The following is a 17,737-nucleotide window of genomic DNA, read 5'->3' as shown; positions in this document are numbered from 1 at the left end:
GAAGACGATGTAGGACAAGAAGACTTGGCAATGGAGCAGAGCACAAGCCCCAGGAACGGGGACCCCTCTGATGTCACATCGGGGAGACAGAAGGACCCAGGAGGGCTGGAGGGATTCATAAGGGGAGGCCATGGACACAGGAGCAGATGCAACTTCCAGCTTTGGAAGAAGATGTTGCTAGCACAGGGGACAGACACAGAAGCAAGAGGGGGCCTTTTCAGATGTGGAGGACGCTCTGAACTCGGTTTCCTTCAAAGGAAACTGGGGCTGATGATGGCACTCGCAGGAGAGTGTGGTTTCAGCCATGACAAAGATATCACTGACAGACTGGGAAAGGACTGGGGGGCCAGCCCTCAGACCGAGTTGGGGGCTGGGAGAGGCCCACAGGTTCCATGAGCTTCCTGGGAGCCCCCGTCAGCCCTCCAAGCATGCTGGCTTCCCTGGGCCGGGCCCCCCAGCACGTGGCCCAGCAACACCCTAACCCCTAGAGCCCCCTCTGCCGAGAGAGGTCACATCCACGTCCTGCCACCTCAGTATCACAGGTTTATTGTTCCCCAAGTGCTGTACAATTCACTGGTTTCTGTGTACCAAAGCCTTCATATTCTCAAATTTTATTGGGTTTTGACTGCTAATCCAACTGGTGGAAACTTGCACCTCTTTGTTTCAGGAAACAAGTGGGAAAATAATGTACTTTCACCTGAGTGCCTCTGCAGAGACAGACACAATCTAGACATCTATTCGGTTTGGAAATCAACCTCTCTCATCCTCCCTGTTCCTACCTACTGGCACTCTTTCCTTCTGGATTTATCACTTCCCATGTGCACTGAGTTCCTTCAACAGTCTCCTCAGCCGCTATCTCATCTACAAACTGAAGGTACCTGCCATGATGCCCCGTCGGGAGGTGGTGGTGCTTGGGGCAGTGATCCGGGCCCAGCAGGGTCAGGCACTGGCGAGCGTGGGAAGCCATTCTTACTCTGACTGCAGGCCCAGATTTTACTTCTCTTATCCAACATGCAATTTCAAGTCTCCAAGCCACCCTGTGGCCCCGAGCCATCTGGCCCAACTCTGCTGTGGGCATGTCTTTGATTAACCATGGATCGTGCTCATCTCACTGTTATAGTTACAGTACTGAACTGGGGTGAATGGTGGCCCCCAAAGCCTCTGTCCATGTCCTCATCCCTGGAACCTGTGGATGTGACCTTATTTGGGAAAAGGGTCTTTGCAGATGTGACCAAGTTAAGGATCTCAAGATGAGATCGCCCTGGATTTAGGGTGGGGCCCACAGCCAATGACGAGACAGAAGATGACAGTCACAGAGACTGGAGTGATGCGGCCATAAGCCAAGGGATGCTTGGAGTTACCAAAAGCTGGGAGAGGAAGAAAGGATCCTCCCCTACAGCCTTCAGCCGGAACCAGTGCTGCTGCCACCTTGATCTTGAACTTCTGACCTCCAGACCATGAGACAATAGGTTTGTTGTTTTAAGCTGCTTGTTTGCTTTTGAGCTGGGACAAGTGATAGCTCTAAGGCCAACCCCACCAGCAGTTCTGTACTCCTTCTGACTGTTCACACCACTCTACACAACCAAGCTCTGGAGCTATAGCAGGGCAGCCATGAACAGCTGTGCAGGTTGTGCACTGAGACACGTGCTGTCCCTGGGGTACTCCTGTGCACAGCCTGCGGAGCTGTATGCCGTGGCCCCGGTCACAGACATTGTGTAAGAGTAGAAGCACCAAACGTCATGGCCAGATGGAAAATCAGGCTGGAGACATCGGCAACAGCTACAAGCAAAGCATTCTAGGACCCAAGTCCATTTCCTGGGAAGCTCAGCTCCAGGGTAGAATTAAGGGCAGAGGCCCAGAGCAAGGGCAGGGGAAACTTCACAGGGGATGGTCCTGAGCCGCAGGAAAGAGGAAAACTATGGCTGAGTCAGGTTCCCTTACTTGTACTAAAGATTTCCCATCTTCAACCAGAGACACACTCTGCACACAGCAATACATCAATGCCGTGCTTGTAAAACAACTGAGTGTGGTCTCGTTCGCCCTCAATGGCTTCCCTGTGTGGATCCCTTAACACAGGGCGCCTGTAGGTGGGCTTCTGACACAGAGTCCATCCATAACTATTCCATTCACACACCATGGACAGACTCACCACTACAACCCAGGAAGCCACCAATATGACAAAACTCTCCCTATTGCTTCATGTTCCTTTCAAACAATTCAGGATTCCATTTATTTTAAGATTCTGTGGCTCACAGGGGAAGAACAGGGGCACCCGGGCAGCAGCCAGTGGCTCCTTGGGATCTGAGAGGGAGGGAAGGGTCGCCAGGGTGAGGAGTGGGCTGGCAGGCCCAACAGTGCTGCCTGCTGGGACTCAGAGGTCTGAGGGACATCTGCCTTCTGTCGCCAAAGGCCCCACGTCCCCTTGGGCAAGAGCCGAAGCCACATGGAAATCCAGAGGCTCTTTCCTGTTCTAGGAGAAGCCCGGTGGTCACCCTTGGAAGACCGAGTTTATTGGGCCCACCCCAATCCTCTCTTCCAGGCTGGTTTATACTTCAGTTAAGCCTAGGTCTGTCTCCGAGGGCTTAAAAAAGTGCAGCCCCACCTCCACCTCACCCCGGGGAAGTCTGCTGAATCTCAGCTTGCTCAGAGTGCTGCCCTCTCCTCCTCCAAAGCCCTGGCCCTCTGTTTATCTTCTGCTGTGGGAGGGCGTGGCCGCAGGTGGGTCCACTTACGCTGTATGCTGAAGCAGAACTTCTTCTGCTGGTAGGAGATGTAACTGGATACAGCACCGATCAGCGCCATGGCCAGAGCGCTGGCCACGCCGGCGATGGTGCCAGTCTCTGCCGACATTCCTGGGCAGAGGTGGGAGGGAGGCACGGAGAGACACGGCCGTCAAAGGAAGGTCAGGAAGGCCGCCCGGAGACCCAAGAGGCCAGCAGTACCCCCCTGTGGTTTCCACAGAAACCTCAGGATTCCCAACTCACCAGAGTCATCAGAGTTGTCCCCGCCACCATACTGGCCACCACCTGCATAAAGGACAAAAGCAGTCAGTGTCCGCTGTGGCCACCAGCTCAGGGTCGGGAGTGACAGCCCCTTCCTGACTCACTGGGACCCCTCTTCATCTCTGCCCCAGGGGGCTTCGCCCTGACTACAGCAAGACCTGCTTCCTTATGCCTGCCACCTGCCCAAGCCAAGGGGGATCTTTTTATTTTTGAAACGACAGTGACCGTGCACTGAGAACATGTAGCATCCTGGCTCTTTACATGCAGCATTGCCATACACGGGGGCAGGTGCCCCCTGCAACCGTCCACAACACCCCACAGAGTGAAGGTGCGCAGGTGAGGGATCTGCCAGCAGGTGGCAGAGCTGAGCTCACGGCGGGCAAGCCTGACTCTACATGCGACACTGTGGGTCCTGTGCACCTAGTGCCTCCTATAACATACATTTACTGTTCATCTAATTACAGAACCACAGTTATGTAAAAGTTTGTTTTAAAAAAGGATGAAAGACTAGTATAAAAACAATTCATCATCCTACTATTCAAAGAGATTTATGGTTAATATTTCAATTTCCTTTCCTCTTGTGCTTAGTTAGCCCTTGTACATGCTTTTCTTCAAATTCAGATGCTTCTACTCAGGTAACTTAGGTACACAGGATTAAGTGATAATCAAGAGCTTTTTAAGGCCATCTACTTCTAGCTTGGCATATAGTGTGAGTTGTTTGTGGAACACAAAGCAATGCAAGATGACAATCCCTTATCTAGGATTTTGAAATTCAAAAAGCTCTAAAATATCACAGAGATGGAAAACAGATTAGTGGTTGACAGGGGTTAGGGAGGGTGAAGAGGGAGGCAGTTGGCTGTGATCAAAAAAGAAAAACAGGAAGGGCCTCTGCAGTGACAGCACTGTTCTCTGGATGCAGTGGTGTCGCACAGGCTCAAACGCGGTCGAATTTCAGAGAACAACACACACCAGCACACACAGCCCAGACAGCAGCTCCCTGCCAAGCAAGCGATACCATTTAGGACATTTAATTAGCCCTGAGCACTCTTTCCTGGGCACCCTCTTCATCTAAGGACACAAGCTCATTAATGAATGAAGACTGTACTCCCAGAGCCCAGGGTTCTTGGGGGAAACCGCTCTCAGATGCCGGAGGCAATGACCTTTGACATTTCCTTCACCAATCAAAGACTCTGGGTGGGGGGCTGTAGGTTCACAAATTGTAACAAATGTACCCCCTGTTTGGGATGTTGCTAATGGAGAGACTGTGGGTGTATGGGGGGTATGGGAACTCGATACAATGTTCAGTTTTGCTGTGAAACTGCTCTAAAAAATAAAGTCTATTTTTAAAAATAAGAGTCTTGAGGGAGAAAATGAGATATGCTATGTTCCCACCTGGGGCTGAATCCTGGAGCTAAATGTGTTTTATAGACATCCCTGATTGGATATGAATGAGTATTTACAAAACAAGAAGCACTAGCATTTTCAAAAACACTATGGCTGCTGTTGGAGAAAGCAGACCAGAGAGCAGGACATGAGTCACCCTGTATGTTAACAAGTCAGCAATGAGGTCACCTGTGAGGGCTTGGAGTTTGGCTGCACTGGCCCATCACTGCTCCCTCCTGCTGTGCCCAAGGTGGCCATCATCAAGGGTAGCAGGGAGCCCCTACACGGATGTCCTCTGCTGACGTGTTCACATCACTAGATTTCCAGGTGAAAAGTGAAAGTGAAGTCGCTCAGTTGTGTCCAACTCTTTGCAACCCAGTGGACTGTAGCCTACCAGGCTCCTCCATCCATGGGATTCTCCAGGCAAGAATACTGGAGTGGGTTGCCATTTCCTTCTCCAGGGGATCTTCCCAGCCCAGGGATCAAACCCAGGTCTCCTGCATTGCAGGCAGGCACTTTACCCTCTGAGCCACCAGGGAAGCCCAGGAATGAGCAACTCTACCCACTCTTTCTTTCACCTCGAACTGGAATGAAGCTGAGTGTTCCCCAGTCTCTCTTTCCTTATTAATTCTTGATCGTAAGAATCCACAACAACTTGTACCTCATGATCTGTATGGCCATGAGCTATGAGGGTGTTACTTGAAAAGAAAACTGGAGGCCCCCTGCCGAACCTGCCTAGAGGGGCATGCAGAGGGAATACGGGGCTTCCCTTGGCTGTCAAAGAGATGCAAACGCTCAATTCTGTAGTCTAGGAATTCCTATCTGACCATCAGTTATTGGACAAAGGTGTTCTTCTAAGAAGATGACAAACAAATGGTATTCCTTTCTCAAAAAAAAACAAAACAAAACAAAACACATGATCATGTGATCACACCCTGTGGGTAACCCATTGCTCAGATGGGCACATGGGCTGAGATACTGTGAGGGTAAAGAACAATTGGAAAACAAAACCGCAGTCATTCTAGATCCTTCCACCACTTCCAGTTCCATGAATCTGAAGTGAACTTGGCTGCAAAGGTTTGCCATTGAAGTTAGCCAAGCCAATGTCATGGTTTTGATCCCTGTTTGACTACTGAGCTCTGTTTACTTCCTCTGAGCACAGGCTGAATCCACTTCCTTTACAAAAGGCATACCATGCAAAAAATGCTATTGGGACAACTGATGACCCACTGGCATAACAGATTTATCCAAACCAACACCACCCATGGAAATAAGTTTCCAATAAATATAAAATATATGAAGCAATAGAAGCACTAGAAGAAAATGTGCAACAACATTTATATTGTCTCAGGGTAGGGAATGACTTTCTAAACCTGGCCCTCAAGCTAGGAGCCTGAAACAGAAAAGATCATACCAAAAGTTAAAACTTCACTATTAAAAGCATAAGAAACAAAAGGGGAAAATGGCTAAACTTCAAAAACAACAAGCTTTGTGCTTCATAACATATCATCAAGAAAGGGAAAGACAATCCATGGAATGGAAGAAAACAATGGCAAATTCTATATCTGATAAGGGATGAATATTGAGAATAAAGAAATTCTACAACTCAGTAAAAAGGCAAAGAATTCTGTTTTAAAATAGACAAAGAAAATGAAGACATTTCTCCAGAGAGATATTCAAATGGCCAATAAACACATGAAAAGATGCTCAGCACCATTAGCTACCAGGGAAATGCAATCAAACCCATGGTGAGATAGCACTTCACACACATTAGATGGCTAGAATCCAGAAAAGGTAAATAAGTGTTAGTAAGGATGTGAAGAAAATGGATCTTTCATATAGTGCTGACAGGAATGTAATATGGTACAGCTGCTGTGGAAAACAGGTTGGTGGTTCCTCCCAAAGGTAAACACAAAGAGTTACCATGAGGCTGGACAATTCCACTTCTAGATGTGTATACCCAAGAGAATTGAAAACACATGACCACACAAAAACTGGTATGCTGATTTCATCATAGCATTAGTTGTAAAAGTAAAAAAGCAGAAACAATATAAAGGTTCATCAATTGATGAATGGGTAAATAACATGTTTTCAGAAAGTATAAAAAGGGATTAATAATCCCTAACATAAAGAAGCCCATACACATAAATGAGTAGAAAATGGGGCAACAGGCATGAACAGGCAATTCACATAATATAGTAAGAGTGTCTAATAAGACAGAGGTGAAATGTTTCATGTCTTGGATTCAAAGAAATGGAAAATTTAAAGAGGACAAAATTTTGTACAGGATTTCCCTGGTGGCTCAGACCTTAAAGCGTCTGCCTACAATGCGGGAGATCAGGGTTCAATTCCTAGGTCAGGAAGATCTCCTGGAGAAGGAAATGTCAATGCACTCCAGTATTCTTGCCTGGAAAATCTCATGGATGGAGGAGCCTGGTAGGCTACAGTCCACGGGGTTGCAAAGAGTCAGATATGACTCAGCTATTTCACTTCACTAATTTGCAAAGATGACAAAATTAGCATATCCAATAAAGGTGAGTATGTGACCAAACAGGAAACTGTTTACTTCCTAGTGGTGGAAATGGCAGCTGGTATAATTGTCATGGAAAACCATTTTGCAGTACACTCAAAGCGTTGCATGTTTAAAAATTTACACCTCCTGTGACCCAGCAGTTCAAGTTCTAGGAATTTATCTGACACACAATTATGGTTGTGTGCTTTTGGTGATGAGGATGTTCATCACATCACTGTGTATACTAGTAAAAAGCTGCAGGAAAAACCCCTTATGCACAAATATAGGTCCTCATTAAAAAAAAGTCACAGCAAAACAGATTATGCAGTGGTTGACATGATATTTTACAGGACTCCTTAATGACAGAAAAACATATTCAGGGTATTACTGAATTAAAACAAAAAAAGCTGGTTTTAAAAAGGTTAATACATGTGTTCCCCATCCCGAACCCCCCTCCCTCCTCCCTCCCCATTCCATCCCTCTGGGTCGTCCCAGTGCACCAGCCCCGTATACCTGTGGCGGATTCATTTTGATATTTGGCAAAACTAATACAGTTATGTAAAGTCTAAAAATAAAATAAAATTAAAAAAAAAAAATAAAAATAAAAAAAAATAAAAAGGTTAATACACACTAGTAAAGTAATGCTCAAAATTCTCCAAGCCAGGCTTCAGCAATACATGAACTGTGAACTTCCAGATGTTCAAGCTGGTTTTACAAAAGGCAGAGGAACCAGAGATCAAACTGCCAACATCTGCTGGCAAAAAGCATCGAAAAGGCAAGCGAGTTCCAGAAAAACATCTATTTCTGCTTTACTGACTATGCCAAAGCCTTTGACTGTGTGGATCACAATAAACTGTGGAAAATCCTGAAAGAGATGGGAATAGCAGACCACCTGACCTGCCTCTTGAGAAACCTGTATGCAGGTCAGGAAGCAACAGTTTGAACTGGACATGGAACAACAGGCTGGTTCCAAATAGGGAAAGGAGTACGTCAAGGCTGTATATTGTCACCCTGCTTGTTTAACTTATATGCAGAGTACATCATGAGAAACGCTGGGCTGGAAGAAGCACAAGCTGAATCAAGATTGCCGGGAGAAATATCAATAACCTCAGATATGCAGATGACACCACCCTTATGGCAGAAAGTGAAGAGGAACTAAAAAGCCTCTTGATGAAAGTGAAAGTGGAGAGTGAAAAAGTTGGCTTAAAGCTCAACATTCAGAAAACGAAGATCATGGCATCTGGTCCCATCACTTCATGGGAAATAGATGGGGAAACAGTGTCAGACTTTATTTTGGGGGGCTCCAAAATCACTGCAGATGGTGATTGCAGCCATGAAATTAAAAGACGCTTACTCCTTGGAAGGAAAGTTATGACCAACCTGGATAGCATATTCAAAAGCAGAGACATTACTTTGCCAACAAAGGTTCGTCTAGTCAAGGCTATGGTTTTTCCAGTGGTCATGTATGTATGTGCAAGTTGGACTGTGAAGAAGGCTGAGTGCTGAAGAACTGATGCTTTTGAACTGTGGTGTTGGAGAAGACTCTCGAGAGTCCCTTAGACTGCAAGGAGATACAACCAGTCCATTCTAAAGGAGATCAGTCCTGGGTGTTCATTGGAAGGACTGATGCTGAAGCTGAAATTCCAATACCTTGGCCACCTCATGCGAAGAGTTGACTCATTGGAAAAGACTCTGATGCTGGGAGGGATTGGGGGCAGGAGGAGAAGGGGACGACAGAGGATGAGATGGTTGGATGGCATCACCGACTCGATGGACATGAGTTTGAGTGAACTCCGGGAGTTGGTAATGGACAGGGAGGCCTGGCGTGCTGCAATTCATGGGGTCACAAAGAGTCGGACATGACTGAGCAACTTAACTGAACTGATATCATTTTTAAAAAATAAACATTTACAAATGTATACTTTGTGCATGGAAAAAGTCCTGTGGACTTCCCTAGTGGTCCAGTGGTTAAGAATCCACCTGTCAATTCGCAGGACAAGGGTTCAACCCCTGGTCTGGGAAGATTCCGCATGCCACGTGGCAACTAAGCCTGTGGACTGCAACTACTGAAGCCTGTGCACCACAAGAGAAGCCACTGCAGTGAGAAGCCTGCACACCACGACTACAGAGTAGCCCCCCTGCTGGCCGCAACTAGAGAAAGGCTGAAAGCAGCAATGAAGACCCAGCACAGCCCAAAATAAATAAATTAATTAAAGAAAATAAAGTACTGTGAACATATACCCCTAAGTATTACTAGTGATTCTCCATAGATGGGGAAATAATAAATAAGTATTTTTCATATGATTTTCTTAAAGATGTTTAAAAACACGCAAGCCTCATGCAAATCCATCCACCTCTACTTGCCTACAACTGGAAGAACAGTTCAAACAGGCTATTTCACAGGTCACTGATAGGATCTTCATTTTCATGGACAGTATGTTTTGCATCCTCACTTGCCTTCTGAGTTCACAATTTTACATCACAACTACATACCAGAGAGTCTAGAGTTGCCTTCTGCTGTACTAGAAAATCCCTGGTACAACATATTTCAGACTGCAATTTACTCTTACTATGGACAATTCATCCCACCACCCCCCTTTCCCCTCTTGGTATCCATACATTTTTCTCTGTCTCTATCTCTGTTTTGCAAGTAGGATCATCTATACCATTTCTCTACATTCCACATATATGCATTACTATACAACGTGTTTCTCTTTCTGACTTACTTTACTCTGCATAAGTCTCTAGGTCCATACATGTCTCTACAAATGACCCAATTTTGTTCCCTTTTATGGCTGTTGTTGTTTAGTCACTAAATTGTATCTGACTCTTTGTGACTCCAGGGACTACAGCATGCCAGGCTTTCTTGTTCTCCACTGTCTCCCTGAGTTTGCTCAAACTCACATGCATTGAGTCACTCATGCAATATAACTGTCTCATCCTCTGCTGCCTTCTTCTACTGCCCTCAATCTTTTCCAGATGAAGGAAAGCATCAGCAGGGTCTTTTCCAATGAGTCGTCCCTTCACATCAAGTTGCCAAAGTATTGGAGCTTCAGCATCAGTCCTTCCAATGAATATTCAGGGTTGATTTCCTTTGGGATTGATTGGTCTGATCTCAAGAGTCTTCTCCAGCACAATAATTTGAAAGTATCAATTCTTTGGTGCTCAGCCTTCTTTATGGTCCAACTCTAACATCTGTACATGACCACTGTAAAATGCATAGCTGTGACTATATGAACCTTTGTTGGCAAAGTGATGTCTGTGCTTTTTATGGCTTTTTTATGGCTTCAGTTCAGTTCAGTTCAGTTCAGTCCCTCGGTTGTGTCCGACTCTTTGCAGCCCCATGAATCGCAGCACGCCAGGCCTCGCTGTCCATCACCAACTCCTGGAGTTCACCCAAACTCATATCCATTGAGTTGGTGATGCCATTCAGCCATCTCTTCCTGTCGTCCCCTTCTCCTCCTGCCCCCAATCCCTCCCAGCATCAGAGTCTTTTCCAATGAGTCAACTCTTTGCATCAGGTGGCCAAGGTATTGGAGTTTCAGCTTTAGCATCAGTCCTTCCAATGAACACCCAGGACTGATCTCCTTTAGGATGGACTGGTTGGATCTCCTTGCAGTCCAAGGGACTCTCAAGAGTCTTCTCCAACACCACAGTTCAAAAGCATCAATTCTTCGGCGCTCAGCTTTCTTCACAGTCCAACTCTCACATCCATGCATGACCACTGGAAAAACCATAGCCTTGACTAGACGGACATTTGTTGGCAAAGTAATGTCTCTGCTTTTGAATATGCTATCTAGGTTGGTCATAACTTTCCTTCCAAGGAGTAAGCGTCTTTTAATTTCATGGCTGCAGTCACCATCTGCAGTGATTTTGGAGCCCCAAAAAATAAAGTCTGCCACTGTTTCCACCATTTCCCCATCTATTTCCCATGAAGTGATGGGACCAGATGCCATGATCTTCGTTTTCTGAATGTTGAGCTTTAAGCCAACTTTTTCACTCTCCTCTTTCACTTTCATCAAGAGGCTTTTTAGTTCCTCTTCACTTTCTGCCATAAGGGTGGTGTCATCTGCATATCTGAGGTTATTGATATTTCTCCCGGCAATCTTGATTCCAGCTTGTGCTTCTTCCAGCCCAGCGTTTCTCATGATGTACTCTGCATATAAGTTAAACAAGCAGGGTGACAATATACAGCCTTGACGTACTCCTTTCCCTATTTGGAACCAGCCTGTTGTTCCATGTCCAGTTCAAACTGTTGCTTCCTGACCTGCATACAGGTTTCTCAAGAGGCAGGTCAGGCGGCCTGGTATTCCCATCTCTTTCAGAATTTTATGGCTTAATGGCATTCAATTGTATACGTGTACCACATCTTTGGGTCTTCCCAGGTGGCACTAATGGTAAAGAATCCACTTGCCAATGCAAGAGACATAAGAGACATAGGTTCGATCCCTGGGTCGGGATGATCCCTTGGAGGAAGGCACAGCAACCCACTCCAATATTCTTGCCTGGAGAATCCCATGGACAGAGGAGCCTGGCAGACTACAGTCCATAGGATTGCAAACACTTGTACACAACTGAAGTGACTTAGCCCGCATGCACGCACACCATATCTTTATCCACTCATTTGTTGATGGACATTTAGGCTGCTTCCATTTCTTGGCTATGGTAAACAGTGCTGCAACAAACACTGGGGTCAATATGTGTTTTTGAGTTATGGGTATATGTGGTATAGTCACTTTAGAAGACAGCCTGGTGTCTCAGATGGTAAATAATCCGCCTGCAACGAGGGAGACCTGGGTTTGATCCCAGGGTTGGGAAGATCCAATGAAGGAGGGCATGGCAACCCACTCCAGTATTCTTGCCTGGAAAATCCCCATGGACAGAGAAATCTGGCAGGCTACAGTCCATGGGGTCACAAAGAGTCAGATATGACTGAGCGACTAAGACAGGGAAGTTTGTTGTAAGGCTAGATTTACCATGTGACCAAGCAATTATATACCTAGGTATTTACCTAAGTGGACTGAAAACTTATGTCTGCACAAAAACCTGTATATAAATATTTACAGTAGCTTTATTTATAGTCACCAAAAACTAAATGCAACCAAGATGTCCTTCAACAGGTAAATGGGAAAACTGTGGTACATCTAGACAATGAAATATTATTATAAAGAAATGAGTTATCAACCCATGAAAAAACATAAATGACCTTCAATGCACATTGCTAAGTGAAATAAGCCAGTCTGTACAGGTTATATACTGTATGATTCCAGTTATATGACATTCTAGAAAAAGGCAAAGCTCTTGAGATGATAAACAGAGTTATGGTTGCGCTAAGAGAGAATGGATTATGGTTGAGGAAAGACAGAGGCTGAGTACCAAAGGGGTGTATAGGAGAATTTTTATGGTGATAGAACTGTTCTGTATGCTACTTGGGTGGTAGACATATGACTATATGCATTTGTAAAAATCCATATGAATACATATCACAAGGAATAACCTTTAATGATGTATACAAGCAAAAGAACAAAGCAAAATATCAACCAGGTTAGTGGGAGGTGCCAGATGGAATGTAGACTGTGACAAATGAATGTATGTACATTATAAATGTGTGTAAAAACTGCACTGAATGGAGGTGTAATAAAGGAGTTATGTGAGCAACTTTTAACAAATGGTATTTTGACAGACACTATAAGGTAAAGCCAAAAGAAGAAAAACAAACACTGGACTGTAATTGGTAAAGTTGTTTCTCAAGGAGTAAGGATGAACAATTATGGTTGTGCTATATACATGTATAGTATCAGAACTGAGCAAGTAAGCAAATAGTTGATGGATGGTAGGTTTCTCATTGTCAGAGACAGAAGTTAAAGATCAATAAGGAAATAATACTATGTCTCCAACTGTGATCTACTGCCAAAAGGCTTAAGTATGAATTCATGTTTAGGTTAATACAGATGCTGATGAATAAATACAGAAATAATTATAGATACATACGTGTATATGGTTTAAAATACATCCATATACTTCCTATTTCGTAGGTCTGCCCAGTTTAAGGGTTTAGAAGTAGCAACATCCCACTAAAGAATATACTGAACATCCAGATCTTGGTTTCTAATTCTCTTCCTCAGTGGGAAGAGAATGACATACCAAACTGGAAGCCCAAGGAAACGGACCCAGCAGGCAGCAGTATTTAGGAAGAAGAAGTGAATGAGACCAAGAAAGTGGGAGAGTGCCAGGAAGGACCCAGAAATAAAGAATGTGGAGAACGAGGTGGTCAGGAAAGTATGCTGCAGAGGTCACATGGGGCAGAGGGCTGTGACTACCAAGAAGTCACTACAGATGAAAGAGCAGCTCTGGGGAAATGGGAGTAGAGGCTTGTATACACTGAGGAACAGACCACAGAGGGGACATTGAGGAGATGCAGTCAGTGAAAATACTAGCAGGAGGCTGATGGCACCAGGGCTGATGGGACCTGTTGATGAGAGATTGTCTGTGTTTTCCCTATAGGGCCATTAGAAATGTTTTCTTGAGAAAAAATATATAACAGGTAACATACTACTTCAGAAACACACTCCAAAATTATGGTTGAGTCTAAGTGCTAAAACTCAAGGTTAGAAAATTCATTACTTAGGATTGTTTTATATTGAAGATCAACATTTATTTAAATATAATGTTTTATCTTCATATATAGCATTAGCATGTTTGCATAGAGGAGAGTGTATGAGAATTTCATCATGTTCTTATCATAACCTATGTTTCAGTTTCACAGTCATATTTTTTTGCTCAGACTCTCTATTTTCTTTTGTCTGACACCTATAATGACAGAGGGCATAACTTATGCTAACAAATGATTATTCTTTATAAGAGAAGTTCAAATATGAACCTAATTAAAGAATTTCCTAACACTTCTTCCTTGCTAATAAGGAAATCCCCCGACATGTCACTCAGACTTTCATTTGTGTGCATGCTTACACACGCTGCTACTGCTCTCTTCTCACCATCTGGAAATACCATTTGTCACTGGGAGTAATTGGCTAATTTGCTGGGTTTGCCCTTTAAATGTTCCATGTTCTCCTGACACCTGTGAGTTTCATTTAGAGGTTTTCAGAGCTTTTTATTCAAAATGGAACTGTTTGGAAAGGTGTTCTGAAGGACTGATTTGACTACAGTATCCTTTAATCAGAAGACAACACTGTTCCCACACGAAAGGCACACAGCCTGAACTATGGGGAATGTAGCAGGCTGACACTAGATATACTCATGACATGTTAGACTCAGAATTTGTTATACTCACAACCACAGTTTCAACCACAACAAGGAATCACTACAAAATGCTACAGCCACAACTTAGCATCACAACATGTCACCATCACAATTACACCTGTAAAAATTTCCATCACTAATGATGAGTTATAATATCACCAGAACAGGTTACAACCACAGGTAATTTTGCCACATCAAGTCTGGCTAACACTGTCTCCATACTAGGATCAGATCTTGACAACATATTAAGATTAAAGGTTTAAATCTTTGCATGACTTGGGGGGAATGAAAAGTATCTGGCCTTGGAGGAGGGTATCACTATGAAGGGCTGACAGAAGGTGGTTTCTCTGTGGTGACAGAACAGTTCTGTGTCCTGACTGTAGTTACAGTCACTCAAACCTACCTGTGATAAAATGTCATCGACCCACTACTGCATGTGTACACACACACACAACACACACACACACAAGTATATACAAAATCTGATGAAATCTGAGTAAGGTCTATATATGACTTAATAACAGCAATGTACCAGTGTCGGCTTCCTGGTTTTGACAACATAACTATAGTTTTGTTGGGACATCAGGAGAAGCTGGGTGAAGGGTACACAGGAATTCTCCTGAACAACTTATTTATTTAGTTTTACAATTTCTTGTGAGCCTTAAACTATTTCAAAATCAAAAGATATTTTAAAGGATATTTGACTTGCTATGGGTGTCTTAAAAATAATTCTTCTCATGATGAGATTCGCTCCTCCCATCCCAAGAGTGACAGGCTCCCCAGGTTGGGAAGGTTGTGCCCAACAAGTCCCCTGACTTCAGGTACAATAACTAGTGCCAACTGGCAAATGACATCTGCTAGTATGGACACATTATCCTGTGCAGTGTCATGGCTTAAGGAACATCAGGGGAAATATGTGGCTTTTCCAAATAGTCTTATAAATCCACCCCCCCCAACAGCTGCACAGCCTCCATCATTCCAAGTGAAGCCCCAGAGGCTGGCTGAGAACCACTCTCCCAACCTGGCTGCTGTGTAATCCTGTCTTTAGTGAGAATAAGGCATTTGGACAAAGCGATGCTCCTACCTTTACCCTTGTCAGGTTTGTAGTCACCACCCCCTACTACGTCTTCAAGATCCTTGTCTGAAAAACCTGGAGAAAATGAAACACACATCTCAATTCCCAAAAACATTTATCAGTGACTAGAAATCTGTTACTTAATGTTGTCTAACATGCCCAGAAAGTGATTGCCACTGAACAGGATTTGTGATGAATGCGGTAGACAAGACTCTCAAGGGGCCCCCAGAATCCCTCCCCCACAGTGTATATACCCCAGCATCCCCTGACTTTGAGTTCGGGGGGACCATGCATGGGATGGCTTCACCCCATGCATATAATAGCTGATATTATATGCTGAAGTGAAGGGACTCTGCAGTAACCTGGTCAGTTTGACTTCACATTAATCAAAAGGGAGACTTTCCTGGGGGGCTTGAACTTAATCAAGTGAGTCCTTCAAAACACAGCTGACCCCTTCCTGAGGTCACACACTAGAAGCAATAGACTGTCTTCCTCTCCCTCACCTCCACCCTCTTCCCAATTTCCCTTCTCTCCCCATATCATCTCTGTTTTTCTCCTGGTGGCTTTAAAGAAGCAAACAACCATTCATTCTAGAACTGCAAGGATAATGGTTCTCTCCCAATAAGCACGTGAGCTTGGATGACAACCCAAGCTCAGCTGAGACCCCAGACCCAGATGACACTATGACTGCAGCTGCCTGAGGCCCCGAAGAGAAAACTCAGCTTAGCTGTTGGTGATCTCCTCACCAAAGGAAACCATTTGTGATAATCTGTTATGGAACAATAGAAAACTAATACAAGGAAACCAAAAAGGTTATTTTATTATAGTTCAACCATTGAGTACACATCTTTTAACATTCTGTGTGATGAAACGGGAAGCATGCTTAAAGCATTTCTGTTCCACTCCAAAGTCCTATGCTGCTGCTAAGTCACTTCAGTCGTGTCTGACTCTGTGCGACCCCATGGACGGTAGCCCACCAGGCTCCCCCGTCTCTGGGATTCTCCAGGCAAGAACACTGGAGTGGGTTGCCATTTCCTTCTCCAATGTATGAAAGTGAAAAGTGAAAGTGAAGTCGCTCAGTCGTGTCCAATTCTTAGCAACCTCATGGACTGCAGCCTACCAGGCTCCTCTGTCCATGGGATTTTCCAAGCAAGAGTACTGGATTGGGGTGCCATTGCCTTCTCCTATGCTACTGCTAAGTCACTTCAGTCGTGTCCGACTCTGTGCGACCCCATAGACGGTAGCCCACCAGGCTCCCCTGTCCCTGGGATTCTCCAGGCAAGAACACTGGAGTGGGTTGCCATTTCCTTCTCCAATGCATGAAAGTGAAAAGTGAAGTGAAGTCGCTCAGTCGTGTCTGACTCTTAGCGACCTCATGGATTACAGCCTACCAGGCTCCTCCGTCCATGGGATTTTCCAGGCAAGAGTACTGGAGTGGGGTGCCATTGCCTTCTCCTATAGTTGTCTCAAAAAAGCACATCTGTGACTGTTTCAATTTTGCTTTGTATTAGTTGCTTTCTGTCATTGAAGATAACTTTTACTAGAAAGAAAGAACGATGTGCTAACTATGGTTATGGCGACTTGAATATATGGCAGATGCTTTCTTGGAAATGAATAAAATGGGGCTGTCCCTTTAAAGAACACCACTGGCAATATTTGTTGCCAGTGATAAAATTTCAAACAAAAAAGAGAATTTTGAAAAATCTATATCTACCACTGTGAGTTTAACAGCTTTCCAATATGTAAAGACTTTTTCTAATGAGATGGGTGGTGATATTAACAAATGTGAATTTCAGGCACTGCATAATGAAACAAGGCATTATTTGAAGCTCAAAAGACCTCAGAACATCAATATTTTCCAAATGACCAAGGCATAATGCACAAAACCATGAATGGGTAAAAGTTCCATTAAAAAGTACTAGAGAGTCCCTGTGGAATTTAATGAAATAGAGTATGGGAAATTCATTGATATGGTTTCATATTCTACACTGCACTTAACCTATAACAAACAACCAGTGGTCAAGTTTGGGTGTCTTATCAAAAAAATGATACTAATCAATGATTTGAAAAGTCTATTAAAATATTCTTCCCCTTACAACAGCATATCTATTATGAGGCCAGATCTCCTTCAAATACACAACCATAACAACATATCACAAATGAGTCCATCAGGAAATGTGAGAGTCTAGCTCTTCTACTAAGATACACATTATAGAAATCTGCAAAAGGTACAATGATGCCACTTATCCTCACTAAGTTGTCTTTTTATCTTGCCATAGTTATTTCTCATAAAATGTGCTATTTATGTTAACAGGTGTGTTTATTGTTGTTCATGTTTAATTAATTTTTCTGGTTTTAGGTTTAATATAAGATGATAAATATCAATAGATGTGACCCACATCTCAATAGAGATCCTCAATAACTTGGTGAGTCCTGAGACCAAAATGTTTGTCAGCCACTGCTGTCAGGTCCTGCTGGGCCTTGAAGTACCCCCAGGCCTGCCAG

At 44.1% G+C, this 17,737-nt stretch overlaps 1 protein-coding gene across 5 annotated transcripts in view; it reads right to left on the bottom strand.

Annotated features, from left to right (window-relative positions):
• CD99L2 (CD99 molecule like 2) overlaps positions 1-17,737 on the bottom strand; it is a 120,272-nt gene that overhangs the window by 7,200 nt on the left and 95,335 nt on the right. For 4 of the 5 annotated variants that reach the window (XM_025276564.3, XM_006059674.4, XM_006059678.4 and 1 more), the window contains exons 5-7: positions 15,242-15,307; positions 2,985-3,026; positions 2,733-2,852 (exon numbers count right to left, since the gene is read on the bottom strand). In XM_025276564.3, coding sequence (XP_025132349.2) covers positions 2,733-2,852; positions 2,985-3,026; positions 15,242-15,307 — 228 coding nt within the window. Of the gene's footprint in view, positions 1-14; positions 2,302-2,732; positions 2,853-2,984; positions 3,027-15,241; positions 15,308-17,737 lie in introns of those variants that run through there. The other variant, XM_006059677.4, reaches the window with a different exon arrangement.

Source organism: Bubalus bubalis, chromosome X (genome assembly GCF_019923935.1).
Source record: "Bubalus bubalis isolate 160015118507 breed Murrah chromosome X, NDDB_SH_1, whole genome shotgun sequence".
Lineage (NCBI taxonomy): Eukaryota > Metazoa > Chordata > Mammalia > Artiodactyla > Bovidae > Bubalus > Bubalus bubalis.
The sequence above is the reverse complement of the archived record's forward strand: the minus strand, read 5'-3'. Positions and strand labels throughout refer to the sequence as shown.